The 19243-nt window shown below is 36.4% G+C and overlaps 2 protein-coding genes and 1 long non-coding RNA gene across 5 annotated transcripts; 1 reads left to right on the plus strand and 2 right to left on the minus strand.

Moving 5' to 3' along the window:
- Nucleotides 1-1256: 1256 nt before the first annotated feature.
- On the minus strand, nt 1257-2393 carry LOC129571445 (uncharacterized). Its single transcript, XR_008688278.1, has 2 exons — nt 2258-2393; nt 1257-2023 (listed from the first exon to the last, which is right to left on the minus strand). It is a non-coding gene; the product is annotated as an uncharacterized LOC129571445 (long non-coding RNA).
- Nucleotides 2394-6274: 3881 nt separating this feature from the next.
- LOC129571447 (uncharacterized) lies at nt 6275-9998 on the minus strand. 3 transcript variants are annotated; one of them, XR_008688279.1, is made up of 5 exons: nt 9801-9998; nt 7926-9331; nt 7051-7822; nt 6637-6981; nt 6275-6493 (listed from the first exon to the last, which is right to left on the minus strand). XR_008688279.1 is itself a non-coding variant. In XM_055451244.1 (4 exons), the coding sequence occupies exons 2-4, from the start codon at nt 8613-8615 to the stop codon at nt 6782-6784; spliced, it is 1662 nt and encodes a 553-aa protein (XP_055307219.1). In that variant the 5' UTR covers nt 8616-9331; nt 9801-9963; the 3' UTR covers nt 6275-6781. The 3 variants fall into 3 exon arrangements, 2 of the variants coding, with proteins under 2 accessions (XP_055307219.1, XP_055307218.1); XM_055451244.1 differs by having other exon boundaries at nt 6275-6981; nt 9801-9963; XM_055451243.1 differs by lacking the exon at nt 6275-6493 and having other exon boundaries at nt 6505-6981; nt 8148-9331; nt 9801-9988.
- Nucleotides 9999-10106: 108 nt separating this feature from the next.
- Nucleotides 10107-18561, plus strand: LOC129571446 (splicing factor 3B subunit 3). The gene is made up of 6 exons (XM_055451242.1): nt 10107-10866; nt 10940-11780; nt 11843-12177; nt 15775-16082; nt 16190-17998; nt 18249-18561. Exons 1-6 carry the CDS (start codon nt 10641-10643, stop codon nt 18387-18389), a joined length of 3660 nt encoding a protein of 1219 aa, XP_055307217.1. The 5' UTR covers nt 10107-10640; the 3' UTR covers nt 18390-18561.
- Nucleotides 18562-19243: the final 682 nt, after the last annotated feature.

Here is a 19243-nt window from a genome sequence, read left to right on the forward strand (position 1 = left end):
TCGACACTAATTTGTTTAACGCCCCAGTTAGTATATCATTTCTCAAACGTGTTGTTAGATTTTCTTGAATCGTTGACAATCGGCGTTCATTAGACATTTCATGTTTGGTCATTCGCGTAGTCATTAATTAGGTTATTCTTTCGCCTAGTCGAGAACCAATAGCTATGTATAATCAAACTATTTCCTGTTATACCCTTAATTGTATAAAAATCAAAAGATCAGGTTTTTCATGACTCTTGGAGTCATTTTCCTGCAAAACCAAATATTCGGCCAGTTTTTTATCGGTGTTAATAAATGAAATGAAATCATTGAATTTTGAAGAATGATTTTACACTAGATAGAATTGATTTTTTGACCTCCAATGGAATTTTTAGTTAGACTTACCTGAAATTTTTGGTATCAGAATCTATAATGGGAGGTTCCCGTAAATCGATTCCGATTGACTTCAAACTTTCTGGCGGTTCATTTTTGGTGAAAATGAAGTTTGGAAACTAACCATTTACAAACGCCATCTGTAATCTTTTCAAAAAAGTTTTTCTCAGTGTACACTTCGATTATAACATTTCAATGCAAATTTCCACAAAACCAATGAACATATTTAGACCGCATAGCACTTAAATTCTTTGTATGAACTCCCTCTATAAGATTCAATGTAGAAACTGAAAAGTACTGCAAATGCGATCAGCATGAAACTTTCAGGATCTTATTTTTTCAGCAAAAAATTGAATTCCAGAAAGTTTCAAGCCATTCAGAAAATACATAGTTTTCGATAAAAATGTTCAAAATTGTAATCAAAAACAATTGTGTTTTAGGTTCGTTTGTACTTTATTTCTTGTAACTTTTCATCACAAAGCAAAACTAAGTCAAATTTTTGGACAATTTCGGAGTGAAATGTCAAAAATAGCTGAAACTGGATTTTCTTTTTTGGTAATTTTGCAACGAATAACATATTTGCCCGCAAAAATTTTGAAAAAAATTGTAAAAAAAACCAGTCTAATCAGAGAACAATCAAATCCATTGTTTAAAAGTGCACAGCAAAAAATAAAAGTCTACATCTGGGCGTGTTTTCAGCTAAAGACTCATTCAGCCGATATTTCTGCTAGTACCTTGAGCTACAGGCGAAATTCCGCTTATAATCTAGTCGGTATTTTGTCTGAAACTCTGTTTGCTAGGCGAAATATAGGACTGGGCGCCTCTACCAGTCGAAATTCCGCCTAAATCTGGACATTTATTTTTGACTGTGTGTCAAAAATGTGTCTAATTTGAAGTTCGAATAATTTATTTTGTCAAATTTTTGTTTTTGCACACATTTTTCTTTATAGTAACTTTACAATCACACTACATAGACAAATATTACCAAAGACAAAAATAAAGAGAAAACATTGACGAATAAAAATCCCTTTTGAAGCAATGTGATCGGCTCTACAGGCGTTCAAATGTTGCCTGTCTAGAGGCGGTTGTATGCATTAGGGGGTTAACTTCGAAGTTCCATTGTGATATACATATTTATAAAAAAAACAGAAAATATTCTTCAAAAATGTGTTCGAATTTCGAAAAATCCATTTTTCCACGATTTGAACCAAAAGCCATTAGTCCCGAAAGACCATAGACTTACACCACCTGGCCAAGGCATTTGGAAGTTATGATCAATGGGTATCAGCATTCTGTCAATCGTATGGAAATACGACAACAATTTGTCTGCATCCAACATAGCTAGTTTTGCGATTATAGTGGCGCTGCTATGTTCAAGTATTTTCCTGTATTCGAAGAAGATCCACACAAAAGGGAATGAAAAATTTTCGTTATGATTTTTTTCTATTGAATTTTTTTGAATGTATTTTACATTACAAAAACGACACCTGCGGCGCTGCGAACGTTTGACAGGTAACAGTCAATTGTTAGCAGGCATTGGTTATGATGGCTAGAGAGAAAATTAAAAAACAAATACAACCAGAGCATCAGATTCGCTACTGATGGCGCCATCTAGATTTTCCATACATTTTCATTCCACAATGAAACCGAACTAAAACGAAACGAGGAATCGATTTTCGATGAAATTTCATTCAGACTCATGACATTTGTTCAATCTGGTTGTATTTAATATGTCCGTTTGTCCGAGTGACTTGTCCGTTTATGATTGGGTTTTGTCCGTTTATGATTGGGTTTCGTCCGTCCGTCTGTTTGTCCGTTTGCTAAATGTCTATTTGATTCGGACAAACGGACGGACGGACAAAAACAGAGGAGAAAAGTCACTTACCCCACCAATGAGCTGAAACAAATAATGTTGTCCGTTTCTATGTTGCTGGAGTGTGTAACCGAACTTCAACATCAATCGATTTTTTACGGAGCAGATATTTCGTGTGTTGGGTCTACAACGACTTGTGCAATTTGCATGGATCTGCTCAAACTGTGCTTTTGACCGGCGCAAGATAGCGGTGGCGCCTATTCGCAATTTGCGGAATTTTTAAGAACTATCAATACTTGTTGTTGTTGTCATGAATTTCGCAACAACAAGAAGTATTGATAGTTCCTTAAGTTGCCGCAGATCCTATTAAGGCGCTACCGCTATTCACTGTCACGTCAAATACATTGGTTCTTATGGGAGAGAAGCACAGGTTGGATCTGCTTGAATGCCATCAAAAGTGATGCTAGCGTGGAATATCTAACGGTTGCTTGTGCATGTCTCACCCATAGGGTGGTAGTAGACTGCTCCAAAAAAAAGTTGGTTCGAAAAAAAAAGTGCCGTCCAGTTTCGAAAAATATACATAAAAAAAAAAGGTTTGGTCCAAAAAAACCATATGGATACCATATAAAAACCCATGGCAAGCCCCATATCAAATTTTTCATGACAGCGATTTCGGAAGCCATTTTAGATCGCAACATTTCGACCGATTCCATTATTCTAACCAAATTTCGGCAAAAAGTGATGATGGGGTTTTGTTTGGCTCGTCAATATCTATAATTTTTACCAAGACATCAGCCCTTGAAAAGGCATTCTGGGCCAGTTACAGTGTAAAATGACCAAAATAATGACAATTTTTCGGCATTTTTCGCTCTACTGGCCAGGGTGGTGGACTTTAGTTCAGTTTCGGAAGGTACCCCAAAAATACACTTTTTGGATGAGTTTCTTAGTACAAAGTTATTTTTTTCGAGAAATATTGGGAATCTACTCACACAGAATCTCTTATGAATGATTTTTGGGGTACCTTCCGAACAAAAATTGATATTTTCATAGTAAAATCCATGAAAAACATATATTTAGTTGGGGAGGTACCTTAAAAAGTCAATTTTGAGAGTTATTGTCTGAGTAGACTCCCCATATTTTCGAGAAAAAATAACATTGCACCAAGACACCATTCCTAAAAAGCTTACACTTAAGGATTTTTTGGTCAAAAGTCGATTTTTTGGGAGTTGAAATCGAATATGAGGCCAGAAATATGTGGAAACATCACTCGATTTGGTCATGTAAGTACCCGAAATGTTCGTAAAGGACCATACTAGATGTTCAAAGGCAGAAAAGGTAGAAATCATTTGCCTTTACCTGTCAAACCGAAGCTCATGTTTGTGATTTGCTCATTTTGGCCTGAAATTTGTCTTATATGTGTGAATCAATTGTCGCCAAATTACATCCAAATCGCAATCTGACAAGTACCAAAATTTTTATACAGGTTTTGACTATACGACACAAGTCCAAAACTGAACAAAAGTCCACCACCTGGGTGGCCAATAGAGCGAAAAATGCCGAAAAATTGTCATTATTTTGGTCATTTTACACTGTAACTGGCCCAGAATGCCTTTTCAAGGGCTGATGTCTTGGTAAAAATTATAGATATTGACGAGCCAAACAAAACCCCATCATTGATTTTTGCCAAAGTTTGGTTAGAATAATGGAATCGGTCGAAATGTTGCGATCTAAAATGGCTTCCGAAATCGCTGTCATGAAAAATTTGATATGGGGCTTGCCATGGGTTTTTATATGGTATCCATATGGTTTTTTTGGAACAAACCTATTTTTTTTAGGTATATTTTTCGAAACTGGACGGCACTTTTTTTTCGACCAACTTTTTTTTGGAGCAGTCTAGGTGCTTTTTTTTATTTCGAAATCTCCCGAATAAACTTGGTATTACTATGAAAAATAATAATAAAAGCTAATAAAAGCATGAGATGTAACGATTACATTATAAATTTGATCAATACATCGAATTTTCTAATGTAAAAAAATTGTGTTCGAACCGAACATCGAACACAATGAATGTCAAACGAACGAACGAACAAAAAAATATTTTTTCAAATTGTCGAACGAACGAACGAACAAAAAATATTTTTTTCAAATTGTCGAACGAACGAACGAACGAACAAAACCTTTTTGTAAAACCATGTCGAACGAACGAACAAGCGTTCGAAAGTGTTCGACGGACGTAGTGTTGGCAGCATCAAGAAAATTCAAATTGTCGCGCTGTTTAGTTCGGAAAAAAAATTCCGAAATTACATTGATTTGCCTATTGAAATTGAGGACTCTCGCGTCGCTACAGTTGTCATTTAAGTTGTTTTCGGTCTTGCTGCCATCGATGGTCTCATCCACATATTGAGAACGGAAGCCATTTTCAATGATTCAAACAACTTTTTCACCACTGACGAGAGCCACACATTCTTTAATCGGCTTCTTTTCGCTTTATATGAAATCGTTCGAAAAGATCTCGCGAACAAATCAATGTTGGAGAAGTGTCAATTGAAAGCGCTATTCAGCGAACGAAATCACACCGATAAAATACATTTCAATCCGTTCCGTTTTACTGCTTGAATGAAATTGAAATTGTGGAAAAATTCTTGAAGAGGTAATTTGCTTTTAAAGATTTTTCAGCAGATAACAGCAGCATACAATTGACGTTCGATGTTCTCACACAACCTCTTGAGATGCGTCATTTTCTATTGTTAAGAAAAAATTCTCAATGATTTTGAACAGCAGTGAGTGCAATGAAAATTATTGTTTTAACTCTCAACCGGGCAAGTGGGTCCGTTGTGATCCAAGAAGGACCTATATATTGACAAAATATGACAAAACCAGAGCGTGTTATGAGCTGATGTCAGCAGGACTAACTGACGTCTGTTGCTGATATCAGCTGCTGTCGAGTATGCATTGCGGTATTTTAACGCATTTGCAATATAAAAACGTGGAATCCAATGTTATGACAAGTGTGGTCTACCTATTATTATAAATTGTATATGAATCTATTAACCTTCAAACACCGTGATTTGGGCACTGTATGCCCAAGACCAACTTTTAACGCTTATATCTTCGTTATTTTCTATCATAAATGCATAAAATAACTATGGTTCGTTTCTTTGAGCATTTGGCTACATAAATTGGGCTAACATACTCATATATGTACGTTCACATATGTGCATGAACATTTGTGATGCGCTATACGTGAAATCGGTGCCTCTATGCCATATACATTTTTCGACAAATTGCGTATAAAAATTAATGTGAAACTATGAAAACATCATTGGAAAGATCTTGGAAAGTACATGTAATTTAAGTTATAAAACATCAAAATCGATCATCATTTTATTAAAATATGGCCATTTTATCAATTTTGGCCATAAAAAAATCCAACGGCCAAATATTGGCCAAATACCGGTCTATTTTGAAGTTTTATACCAAAAATGACATCTACTTTTCAAGACCTTTCTAGTGATATACATAACTTTTTGATCCAACCTGCCGTTCAAAATCTACATTTTTGACGTCAAAATCGACCATAGTGGAATTTGTATGTATATGTTTTTACCTTCATTTTTGTGAAGAGATCAACATTACAATCTCCACTTTATTGAAAAAAATTCCAAAAAACTTGCTGTTGTCTTTCATATTTCGATTTTTTATGACTATTATCACATTTCAAAGTAATTTTCATACTTTCCGATCAATAAATACTGAAATATTTACATTTAAAAATAAAAATTTAAGAAATTTTGACATTTTCATTCAAAATGCATAATGGGCACCCAGGCACCGGTTTCACGAACAACGTTAGAAATACATTTCACGGTTTGAAGGTTAACACCGCCCAAAAAACTGGCTGAATTATTCGTATTATTAAAACGTAGTGAAATTTGTGCATCAACTTTTTCCAGAGCTGGAAGTACTGGTTCTTGGTTGATTTCTATGGGCCATCTATAACGAAAAAAAAAAGTTCAAAATGCTGAATTCTCCATGATTTGGGGACCCAGGAAATGCGTTAGAATATCAATAAATTAAAAAACAATCAAATGCATTGTTTAAAAGTGTCAAAAGTTGTCTAATTTGAAGTTCAAATATTTTATTCTGTCAAATCTTTGTTTTCAGCAACAGCTTGATGTAAAATTATAGCACAAAAGACAAGAAATTTTTTTGTTTTCACTAGATTAAAAAATAAAATTATTTCAAGCAGACATTTTTCATTTCATTATATGTAAACTTTAATTTCAGAGTATACAATAGGGTGTTTTCCTGAAATTAAAAAGAGAAAAATGGTAGTTTTCAATTTAAAGAGCATAAAATTCTGTTTCAAATTATGGCATTAATGTAAAGAATTGATTGATATTGGCACGTCCCGAAGCAAAAAACTCTTTGCAAAATCGAATAATGCTTACCTAAAAACACCCACTAAAGTACTCCTGCGCAGTTAACATCAACCAGATGGGGAGTCAACTTGCTTCAACGCAACTATCCCACATGATCGGGATAGCCTTTAATAACTAATGTTACATTTGTTTTTTTTTGTTTGCAATGTGCTGATTAGACAGCATGATCAGCTGGCTGCTGGTCGTACTCGAACATTTCTACATCATTATCCACGATGGCGACAGCAGCAGCGGCTGCTTCAGCGGTTGCTCTAGCGGCAGCAGCAGCGGCAACAACAGCGGCTGCTTCAACAGCTTCGCACCAATACCTATTGATCGCCTCTGGTATCGGAAGTCCCAGTAATGTCCATAGTCCTGAACGATTAAACAAATGAACCTTCTTGAAAAATCATTCAATCGAAATTGTGCGTCAATTAGTATTACCTTTCAGTAGAATGTTCTTAGCAGCCACGACGTCACGATGCCAAATCACAGAGCATTCGAGGTTTAATCGCCAGTTTTTGTAGTAACATTTTACTTTTGGGAATAAACACTCGTCTTCTTCCGATGCTTCTTCGTTCATGGCGCGTTGTAACTGTCGGTAGATCGATAGATCCGTTTTGCCCAACTTTGACACAATTTTCGTTGGCAGCAATGTTCTGGCGTCGGGTACGCATCGGCATTTCTTGAATCTGGCCGCTTTGTTCTGGTTTTGGAATCGATTCATACATCTTGCGTCGGTTTGAGATGTTCCCCATTCGTCCACCAATTGTATGAAACAATCTCGGCGCTTCTTTATTGACCTCAAAGTCTTACGCACCCCTGGGCACCGCACGTGCTTCTTGATACTTATTGGGCTATCAGGTGGTATTTCGCCATCAGCACCAAAAAAGAACAGAGTCGGTTTCTTATCGGTCACCTTATTCACCCATTCGTCGACAACACTACTGCTCTTGATGTGTTTGTCCAAGGCGAGTCGAGTGTACTTGGCAGTTGAGTAAGCGCAGATTCCATGCTTCATCATCTTGACTCGGTGTTTGATGTAGTTCAGCCACATTGACCCTTTTGGCGACGGCATCACTGGATACAGCTCACGGTTTTCTCTGTCTGCGCGCTCCATTTCGACGAAATTTTTGGTCCATCGCTTTGCTTTGGCATTTCGCACCTTTTGACCTGTTTGCCAGTGGAATTGCTTGCTCGACATTACAAAGTTGGTCTGAAAAAATAAATAGAAAAAAAAGGTATAGTTATTGAGTTTTGGCACTTAAGCATTTTCTATTAAAATACACACAACTTATTCAAATGTATACAAAACTTACTTCTTTGCCAGTTTCAATGTCGTGTGTTGTTGTGGTATTCCAACTTCGCACGCCTGTATCAACGCCCGAAAAATTTTTGGTTGTGCCATCCTCAATCTTCCGAATGATGCGAGATTTTTGGTCGGTTTCTTTGTTGTCTGTCTTCTTTTTGGCCGAGTACTGGAGAGACACAGAGATTCCATCGGTGTTTATGGAAAAGTCAAACTGCTTTTTGCCACGTACGAATCGTCGAATTTTTCGCATGTAAAAATACTGATTCCACCAATAATCTCTGTCCCGGTTGAAATCCTTTTCTGGAATAATTGTTGTGCTTGTTGTTCCTTTTTTATTCTCAATTTCCACTTTCGGCAACAATTTTTGCGAAGACAACACCTGTCGCATGGATGTACAATCGATTCTGAATTGCGTACGCCGGAAATCACACATCGGCACCACTACTAAATTTCGAATCAATGGCCGAAAATCTGGGTTGTCGAGCATTTGGTTGCGCTTGCGTTTCCATTTTCCTTTTGTCTTTTTTCGCTTTCTTTTCTTGCGTTTGGGTCGGCGCTGATGTGGCCACTCCGAATTGTACTCTTCTATCTCGCGCTGCATAGATAGGTACATTGGCATGGCCTTAAACCAATGTTTTGGGTCAGTTGTAAGGTCATGCAGATCGATTTCTGGGAACACATTCAGGTCGTTCACCATGTCATACAACACGCTACACCGTTCGAGTTTGTTTGGATCGCGAATTGGCACTTTGATGTCTTTTTGTTTGATGATCAGATTCACAACACTTGCGATGTCACTTGGCAAAAATTTCTCTGCATCATCTCCTACGTCTGAGTTCCATTGGAAAACCTTCAGTTTCAAGTACTGGGTGATGTGTTTGTTAGCATGCGTTTCAAGATTGGTGACGACGTTATCTGTGTACTGATTGGTCAAATGCTTGAGGCCATTGCCGAAATTTTTGTTGTTGGGCCAATCGATACGATGATAGTCGTCAAGACCTTCGACAATTGCCTTGAATTCAGGATCGATACGTGGCAGCTCTGCTCGTGGTCCTCGTGGCTTTGTTCCGCTTGGTTTATACCTTGACTTCGGTTTTGGTGGCTGATTGTTGTGCCATAGCACTTGTTCAAAGCAGAGTTTGATCTTATCTTCTCCACTTCCACCAAACAATGCGAAATTATTGTTCTCGACGCCTATATTCGAACGCCTTTTGCACCTCAAACAAGAACAGCAATGAGCCCAAAACACAAATGGAAGTGGCTTGCAAACTCAGATCTGTTATTTTGCTCATCAATGCCTGCTGGTATTGTGGGCGAATGATTGTCTTTAGCACACATTTGATCGTCGTAATTTCTTTGTCCTTCGTTTCTCCCTTCGCTGGAATGGATGCCTTGAAACGATTCGCCATTTTCCTATTGAAAAAACACACACATATTCGATTTAGTTTAAAAATGAAGAATATTGAAACTTAAATTTAATCTGTTCGAACGAGAACAGAACGAGAATTTATCGCCTTTTTTGGTATACACCTGATGCAACACACAAAAGTGACAAAAATCTTCGGATTGATAACAATGGCAGTGATTTAGAGAAGCGATTAACTGTTTCCCTTCATCTCTGAACAATGGAACCAATTCATATTGGGTATCACCGCTTGAAATGAATTTTACCACGTCACGTAACAGAATTATGTACTGCAAAATTATTGTGAAATTCATTATTTTTTCCATAAAATGTAATATTACTGTTCAAATGTTAAACGTTAAATAATTATTAGACTCGTTTAAATATATTTCACGTTATAAATGGCTTATATTACGTGCTATGAAACAAAAATGAATTTCACAATAAGAAGACATTAAAATGATTAAGTATACGCACACTCAAGTCACTTGAATTCAACAATGTGCCGGATCAAATTGATACAAAACGCACGTGTATCGAAAATAATATGAATTATAAGCGAAACCGTAGGAAAATTAAAACATTGAATTGGAATTCACACTGCTGTAGTTTTTATTGTAATGAAATGTACGATTGATTTGTTGACTTGGTGTTTACATCGCCAAATGTGTTCTCGGTATGAGCAAACCGGCGATTATGACATTATGACATTTCGAAAACCAATGGAATGAACGTCAAATGTCATAAGGCTCGGTTCACATCAATAATACTAATTCAATATTTAGACATTAGACAATTTTTGCTTCAAAGTGTTCTTTGCTTCGGGACGTGCCAATATCAATTGATGCTTCACATTAAGGCTATAATTTGAAACAGGATTTTATGCTCTTTAAATTGAAAACTACCATTTTTTTATTCAAAGATATGAAAAACACTCTAGTATACAATATATATTGTGCACAATTTCATTGAGGAAACAACAATTATTATAGAATAGGAATGGCAAGCCTCTTGAAATTTTGAGAATATGCATTCAAAAGTATTACCATATGTTTGTATCCAGACTTGCACACACATACATCACATATCGCAACCAACTTCATTGCAAACCTTCCCCGGCATATATATAGTTCTGTCACAAACATTCGTGAAAAAGAACGCCACATTTCATTTGTTTGATATTTGTTTTCTTCAACATTTCTGTGGATATCTACATAAAAAAAACCACTCGAATAATATATTTTGAATTGTGCACAGTGAATGTTTGCATTCCTAAAAAAACTGTGAAAGGAATATATCAATTTTGACAACACCACAATGTATTTGTACAATTTAACGTTACAACATTCAACTGCGATAACACATGCGGTTCATGGCAGCTTTTCTGGAACAAAGTCTCAGGAAATTTTGGTATCACGCGGTAAAAGTATCGAATTGTTGCGGCCCGATCCGAACACAGGAAAAATTCACACCTTGCTGACAGTTGAAATGTTCGGTGTAATACGTTCCTTAATGACATTTCGTTTGATTGGTGGATCAAAAGGTGAATAACACAACATTGCTGTTGATTATTGTAAAAACAATTAATAATGCGCACTCAAAATTTCTTTATATAGACTTTGCCGTAGTTGGTTCGGATTCTGGACGAATTGTTATATTGGAATACATACCGTCAAAAAATATATTAGAGAAGGTGCATCAAGAAACATTTGGAAAATCGGGATGTCGCCGAATTGTTCCAGGTCAATATTTGGCTATTGATCCAAAGGGTCGTGCCGTTATGATTGGAGCAGTCGAAAAGCAGAAGCTTGTTTACATTTTGAACCGTGACTCCGAGGCGCGTTTGACAATTTCATCACCACTGGAAGCACATAAGTCAAATACATTAACGTATCATATGGTTGGTGTTGATGTTGGATTTGAAAATCCAATGTTTGCATGTCTGGAAATTGATTACGAAAAATCAGATTCTGATCCAACGGGTGAAGCCGCTCAACAAACCCAACAAACCCTTACATTTTATGAACTAGATTTATCATCAAATCACGTGGTTAGAAAGTATTCAGAGCCATTAGAAGAGCATGCAAACTTTCTTATTTCTGTACCCGGTGGTAAAGATGGGCCATCAGGTGTTTTGATTTGCTCTGAAAATTATTTAACTTACAAAAACTTGGGCGACCAACATGATATACGTTGCCCGATTCCTCGAAGGCGGAACGATTTAGATGACCCTGAGCGTGGCATGATTTTCATATGTTCTGCTACTCATCGCACCAAATCGATGTATTTTTTCCTTGTCCAATCAGAACAGGGTGACATTTTCAAAGTTACTTTAGAAACAGAAGATGATGTCGTATCTGAAATCAAGCTCAAATACTTTGACACAGTCCCACCAGCAACAGCCATGTGTGTTCTAAAAACTGGATTTCTATTCGTCGCCTGTGATTTTGGAAATCAGTAAGCTACTACAGTAATACTATTGGTTCAGCTTTAAAATTTATCATTGATTTTCTTTGCAGTTATTTGTACCAAATCGCACATTTGGGCGATGAAGATGATGAGCCTGAATTCAGTTCCGCGATGCCCTTAGAAGAAGGCGACACATTTTTCTTTGCACCAAGACTTTTGAAAAATCTAGTAATGGTCGATGAGCTACATTCCTATGCCCCTATCTTAGGATGCCAAGTCGCTGATCTAGCCAATGAAGATACGCCTCAATTGTATTTATTGTGCGGGCGAGGTCCGCGTTCCTCACTCCGAGTTTTACGTCACGGATTAGAGGTATCTGAAATGGCTGTGTCTGAGCTCCCTGGTAATCCAAATGCAGTATGGACCGTGAAAAAACGAACTGATGGTAATTTACCTTTTAAATGCAATTTGTAGCATGATTATTTATGTTATTTATTTAACAACACCACTAGCCCCGCTGAATATATGATTTTGTAAAATAATAGTATTCAACATTCAGTTTTGTTGAAGTAGTCATTCTCATTTGGTGTAAGGTTTTTATCTAAAATAAGCCAGCCGAAGCGTTAACATTGTAGTGACGGCCTTAATGATTGCAAAAGTCATCATTCAGTTTATCAAAAGGTGATACATTGAAGAAAAGATTTACGTCCAAACTAACAAGTCCCTGTTGATAGTTATGAATTTGCAATTGACTAAATTGAGGCCAAAGACATAAAAAATCAACTTATTTTCGCAAATACATTGACACAAAAGCTAATTTCCATTATAGTAATAGTTCAAAAGTTAAATACCAATTCAAAGGATGGCTATATCACAGTAGACTGCATCGTTTCCGACAAAAGTTGACTAATTTTGGGGACAAATAGCCAATTCGTTGAAGAATCATGAGAAAAGGAAATTTCAATCCGAAAATGTCAAAAACCTATGATTGGAACCTGGCGCATTATGTATATCGCCAAACAATCGATTTTAGTCATTTTTGATGGAATATACAATTTTACTCGCTGTCATCACATTTTTTGCCATATTAATTGCTTTGTGGCTGTAGAATTAAACAAATATAATACAAATGAACAATTCTCAATCGTTTTCACATCGATTTTTGATCATTTTTAGTGAAAAATGGGTAATTTCAGGCAAAATTTTGAACATTTTGTATGGGAGGTACCCGTAAAACGCTTTCGAATAGCTTCAAACTTCCTGAGATTTCATTTTTTGATGAAAAAAAAAGATTCTAAAAGTTTCATGCTGATCGCATTTGCACAAGTTTGGTTTTTGATCTTTAATTTTTTCGAAATTTCCTTGAACTTTCTCTTCGGTTATAACATTTCAATGCGAACTCCCAATAAACTTATAAACATATTTAGACCGCATATCACTTAAATTCTTCGCTTGACATCCCTGTCTAAGATTCAAGAGAGAAACTGTACTGGTCCAATTGATACAAGTCATTTTGAGTCCACCAAAGCCTCAAAAAGTGGCCAAATTCTCGTATTTTCCACTAAATTTAGTATGGAAAGTAGTGATGGGCAATTTACCCAGGATTTAAATTTGGGTAAATTTCTTGGGTAAATACCCAATTTGTTGGGTATTTATGGGTATTTTCGAAATAGCTAAAAAAGTAGCAAAATTTTAATAAAAAACTGTTAAAAAGTAATATTATGAATGAAAGATACGGAAATTTCATTTTAATTGTCATCTAAACTTTTTTCTGAACTTTTATCATGTCGCATTTGCTTTGAACTGGTACTGGTGTGGGTGCTTGCTTCTTCATTCTTTCGCTTTCTACTTGTAGCCTGCATCAACTTATAGTTGTGTGCGATGTACTTAATTATACCCGATGTTTCCGTTGTCAAACGATTTCTCTTCTGTGTCTGAAACTCACACTGTGAATGAACCAAATGTACTTTCTGTTTGTGTAGAAGTCAATGAAATCGTGAGAATTTTTTCGGCTATTTTATCAAGAGCTGTATGTCCAAAAAATGATTTTCACCAAACCAACGGACTAGCATTTGCACAAGAGACCCAAACGAAGTCCGTGCCCCAAATTTTTACTTTTACTCGATAATTTATCAATTGAGTCATCACCGCTTCTTCGTCGAGTTTTACTTTTTTGGCTGATAAGACAATAAAACTAATGCTGCAAATATCATGATCGGTTTTATTATTTTATATTTGCGCTCTTGAACAGATTTGTCAGCATTTTTTTTATTGCAAGCATTAAAAACATTCGAAGATTTAGCCAACGAATCCACTGTTGCGAACATATTGCTCAATAGTTTATGTGATTTATGAATAACTACGTCATTAGTTTCCAATTGTGTTCAATATTTCGTGAGGTCCTTCAAATTTTAACCAAAATTGATCGTCCAATATGAATATTTTCACATCGCCTGGCAATTATGGTTCTTAATCGTTCGCGTTTATTTAATCAAAATCGGCTGAAATATCTGGATCAGCTACCATTAACCGTAAAATTCCTTTTTTTTGCGATCAACGATTCGAGAGCCTGTAGTTCGTATACCCATCGAGTTTCAGATGGTAGTTTAAGAGTCACATGGGTCTCCATTTCACGTTGCTTTTGGCTGAATAAACTATACAGGACGTGGCATTTTTATTCTATTCGTGACTTTTTTAACTTTGAAAAATTTTTCGCTCGAGGAAAGTAAATTCAGTGTATGAGCAACACAACCAAATGTGTGAATATGCGGGTATTTTTCGGTGCAGTTGAGACCATCTTGCATATTACGCTACATTATCGTACAAAAACACAATGTGTCCAAAACGCATAAATACGGCATCGCATAAGGCAGTTTTCGCATAATTATCGCGCGATAATTTTCTGCTTGCGTTGCCGCAGAATACGATATTTCAATAGCCGTCGTCTTACGACGCACGTTCGTATTGCTTTACACATATAACGAAGCGAACGCAAGCGAGCGTCGCAAGACGACGGCTATTGAAATATCGTATTCTGCGGCAACGCAAGCAGAAAATTATCGCGCGATAATTATGCGATCACTGCCTTATGGGATGCCGTATTTATGCGTTTTGGACACATTGCAAAAACAGCTAAAACTTGAATAATCTGATTTGAATTCAACATAAATTCAAAGAAATCACCTATTTTAAAAATACCCATAAATACCCATTTTTGGGTATTTATTCAGCTCTTCGGGTAAATACCCGATAAATACCCGGTAAATACCCGGTATTTATTCGGGTGGGTAAATATTGCCCATCACTAATGGAAAGTACTGTAAATTTGGATAGAGATATGATATCAACACATATAATGGCTTAAATAAAAGGTATTGTGATAACAGCGAGTAAAAAGTGTATATTCAATCAAAAATGACTAAAATCGATTGTTTGGCGATATACATAATGCGCCAGGTCCCAATCATTGGTTTTTGATATTTTTGGATTGGAATTTTCTTTTCTAATGATTCCTCAACGAATAGGCTATTTGTCCCCAAAATTCATCAATTTTGTCGGAAAGGATGCAGTCTAATATAACAGTCAATGTTGCTAATTATATCAAAGTTTGTGTAAAAATTACAGATAAATATCGCTATTCCTATACATTCAGTAGAGATGTAAAAAAACAAATTGTCTCTATATTAAATTTTTGGTTTTGTCCACTGCGTACGGACGAGATGAAGTTTGCGCGACTGGTGGAATTTTTGAATTGATCAGTTAATTTGTTTGCAAACTTGCACATTTGTCGCACTTGAACTCTGTTTTGCTTATCGATGAGCTTTTCTTTGATCTTGAGGTAGTTTGTGTGCTGTAAGGTACGAATGCTCTCTCTGATTGCGATGTCGTTGCGTACATTGGGACAATGCGTTCCCAATTGCGTTTGATATTTATATCTAACTTATTATTATTCATTTTGACTTTTATCGAAACAACAACGAAAAGACGAAGTTGATACGTAAAATAACTGTGTATATTTCTTAAACTATTCATTTATGTTTAGATGAATATGATGCATACATTATTGTGTCGTTCGTAAATGCCACCCTGGTTCTTAGTATTGGCGACACTGTTGAGGAAGTAACTGATAGTGGATTTTTGGGTACAACACCTACATTGTGCTGCTCATCGCTTGGTGAAGATGCTCTCGTACAAGTATATCCCGAAGGTATTCGACATATTAGGGCTGATAAGCGTGTCAACGAATGGAAAGCACCAGGCAAGAAAACTATATCGAAATGTGCCGTTAATCAACGCCAAGTTGTGATTGCTTTATCTGGAGGAGAGCTGGTTTATTTCGAAATGGATCCTGTGAGTTTTTCAAAGATGATTGAAATTGTTCATTTTATATATTCAATTGATAGCAATTAATCTCAATTGTTTATCATTTTTGTTTTTTCTATTTTTATTTCAAACAGACCGGTCAATTGAATGAATACACTGAAAGGAAACGTATGCCATCAGAGGTTTTGTGTATGGCTCTCGGTACAGTGCCACCAGGGGAACAACGTTCCTGGTTCTTGGCTGTTGGATTGGCTGACAATACTGTCCGTATAATATCACTCGATCCATCTGAATGCTTATCACCCAGATCTATGCAAGCCTTACCATCATCACCGGAATCTTTGTGTATTGTTGAAATGGGTGTCGCAGATTCCATTGAAACTGAAAGTGGTAGCACTCAGTCAAGTGGTTCATTACATTTGAATATAGGTTTGAGTAATGGTGTGCTACTACGTACATCACTAGATCCTGTAACAGGTGATTTAGCTGACACAAGAACACGTTATTTGGGATCCCGGCCAGTTAAATTATTTCGAATAAAAATAAAAGGTTTCGAATCTGTTTTGGCAATGTCTAGTCGCACCTGGTTGAGTTATTATTTCCAAAACCGATTCCATTTGACACCTTTATCATATGAATCACTTGAATTTGCTTCTGGATTCTCCAGCGAACAATGTTCGGAAGGAATTGTAGCAATATCAACAAACACTTTGAGAATCTTGGCTTTGGAAAAGCTCGGTGCTGTTTTCAATCAAATCACTTTCCCACTGGAATATACACCTCGCCGTTTTGCAATTCATAGTGATACATGTCGCTTGATTATCGCTGAAACCGATCATAACGCTTACACAGAAGACACCAAAGCAGTCAGAAAAATGCAAATGGCAGACGAGATGCGAGAGGCGGCAGGAGAAGATGAACAGGAATTGGCTAATGAAATGGCTGAAGCCTTTATTAACGAGGTATTGCCTGAAAACATATTTTCGTCACCAAAGGCCGGTGCTGGTATGTGGGCATCGGTGATTCGTATAATTGAACCAGCCCATGGGCATACTATACATAAAGTAAAACTGACGCAAAACGAAGCAATTATCTCCATGTGTACTGTGAAGTTTCACTCAACTATGGACGGAAGAACTTACTTGGCGGTTGGAATTTCGAAAGAACTACAATTAAATCCGCGAGTTAGCAATGGTGGCTGCATTGATATTTATCGCATTGATGTAACTTGTTCAAATCTAGAATTCATTCATCGCACGGAAATGGATGAAGTACCAGGTGCACTATGCTCATTCCAAGGCAGACTTGTAGCTGGTATTGGAAAAATTTTGCGTATTTATGATTTGGGCAAGAAGAAACTTCTACGCAAGTGCGAAAATAAACATATTCCAAATCAAATTGTGAACATACAATCAATGGGACAACGTATTTATGTGGCCGATGTTCAAGAATCTGCATATTTTGTGCGATATAAACGGGCTGAAAACCAAATAATTATATTTGCCGATGACACCCATCCACGGTGGATCACATCCATGACATTGCTTGATTACGATACAATCGCAACCGGCGACAAGTTTGGCAATGTTTCAATTTTACGCCTCCCTCATTCAGTCACCGATGATGTAGATGAAGATCCAACCGGTACAAAATCGTTATGGGATCGTGGATTGCTAAGTGGTGCTTCACAAAAAGCTGAAAATATCGGAACTATTCATATCGGTGAAATTGTTATGTCAATGCAAAAAGCTACCTTAATACCCGGTGGCTCTGAATCACTTATATATGCAACAATCAATGGATCTGTCGGTGCTTTAGTACCATTCACAAGCCGCGAAGACTATGACTTTTTCCAACACTTGGAAATGCATATGCGAAACGAAAATCCGCCTCTTTGTGGGCGAGATCACTTAAGTTTCAGAAGCTACTATTACCCAGTCAAGGTAAATAATAGATAAATTTCAAATGCTCGATTTTTTCAGAGAGTTTCACGTGCAATTTTTTTTTGAAGAAATGGTTATATTTACAACTAACTAGAAAAAAGGATTAAATACCCAAGAATTAATCACTCAAGTTGAGAAATGGACAATTTATACTATCGCATGAACTGTTTAGATTGGAATAATCCTTTAAATATTCTTTTAAAATTACAAAATTAAGTTATAAATAATTCTTGAATTTATAATTTTACAGAATATTATGGACGGTGATTTATGCGAACAATTTACATCTCTTGATACAGCAAAGCAGAAGAATATCGCGAGTGATCTAGGGCGAACTCCAAACGAGGTGGCTAAAAAATTAGAGGACATTCGGACTAGATACGCATTTTAATGAATTAATTAATAATTTCATTAATTTCCGTTGTTATACTTCTATATTCTAAGATTCTGATTGGTTTAATAAAAGAATGTAATGAATTAAATTTATTTTTAAGAACTTACAGCAGTGCACCGTTCTGCAGAATGCTCTTATCAAAATAAATTGAGATTTGATTTGACGGTAATTGTAAAGGTTTTTTTGGTATAACTTAATGCAACAGTTTTTTTTATTTCCACGTCTTTCGCCCTCGTACAAAATGTATGGCAAACGCATAGAAATATCTGATAAAAATATTCATGCAGATATGCTGGAAAGGGTGTAAACGTATGCAACTATGTTCTGAACTCATTTTTACAAAAAAAAACTACCAAATTAGATTAAAACTATCCATCGTGCATAGTATGTACTATAGTTATAACCAGTAAAGGTCATACTCGTTGATTTTAAAATGACGGCACGTGTTAGATATAATATCCTTCAAAGTCTTCAGAAAAAAATTTATACGCTAATCTCACTGCCTAACTTTCGGCAGGGTTTCAAAATCGGTAAATTTAAAATTCATTCTCAAGAGGGGATATGTCTGACCCTTAGAACCCTGGCTAGAACTTGATTGTTATCAACGAGCACGTCTGTTCGGATGTCCATTTGCTTGTTCCTAGAGAATAAATTACACTTTGAAGAGTTCTGAGGAATCCCATTGTCAAACTTCAGTTTTGAAATGTATTTTTTCAACTCTTCCAAAATAGTAACAACCAAGTCTTCTTTTATAACAGGGAGTGTAACTCCGAGGAGGAGGAATGGTGAGGAGGTGAATGAGGAGGAGGAGAGCGCTGAGGAGGTTCCTCCTCCTCACATGAGGAGGAAAT

The sequence above is a fragment of the Sitodiplosis mosellana genome, unplaced genomic scaffold, assembly GCF_009176505.1.
Source record: "Sitodiplosis mosellana isolate CC-2019 unplaced genomic scaffold, AAFC_SMos_1.0 Smas_scaffold_2495, whole genome shotgun sequence".
In the NCBI taxonomy this organism is placed as follows: domain Eukaryota; kingdom Metazoa; phylum Arthropoda; class Insecta; order Diptera; family Cecidomyiidae; genus Sitodiplosis; species Sitodiplosis mosellana.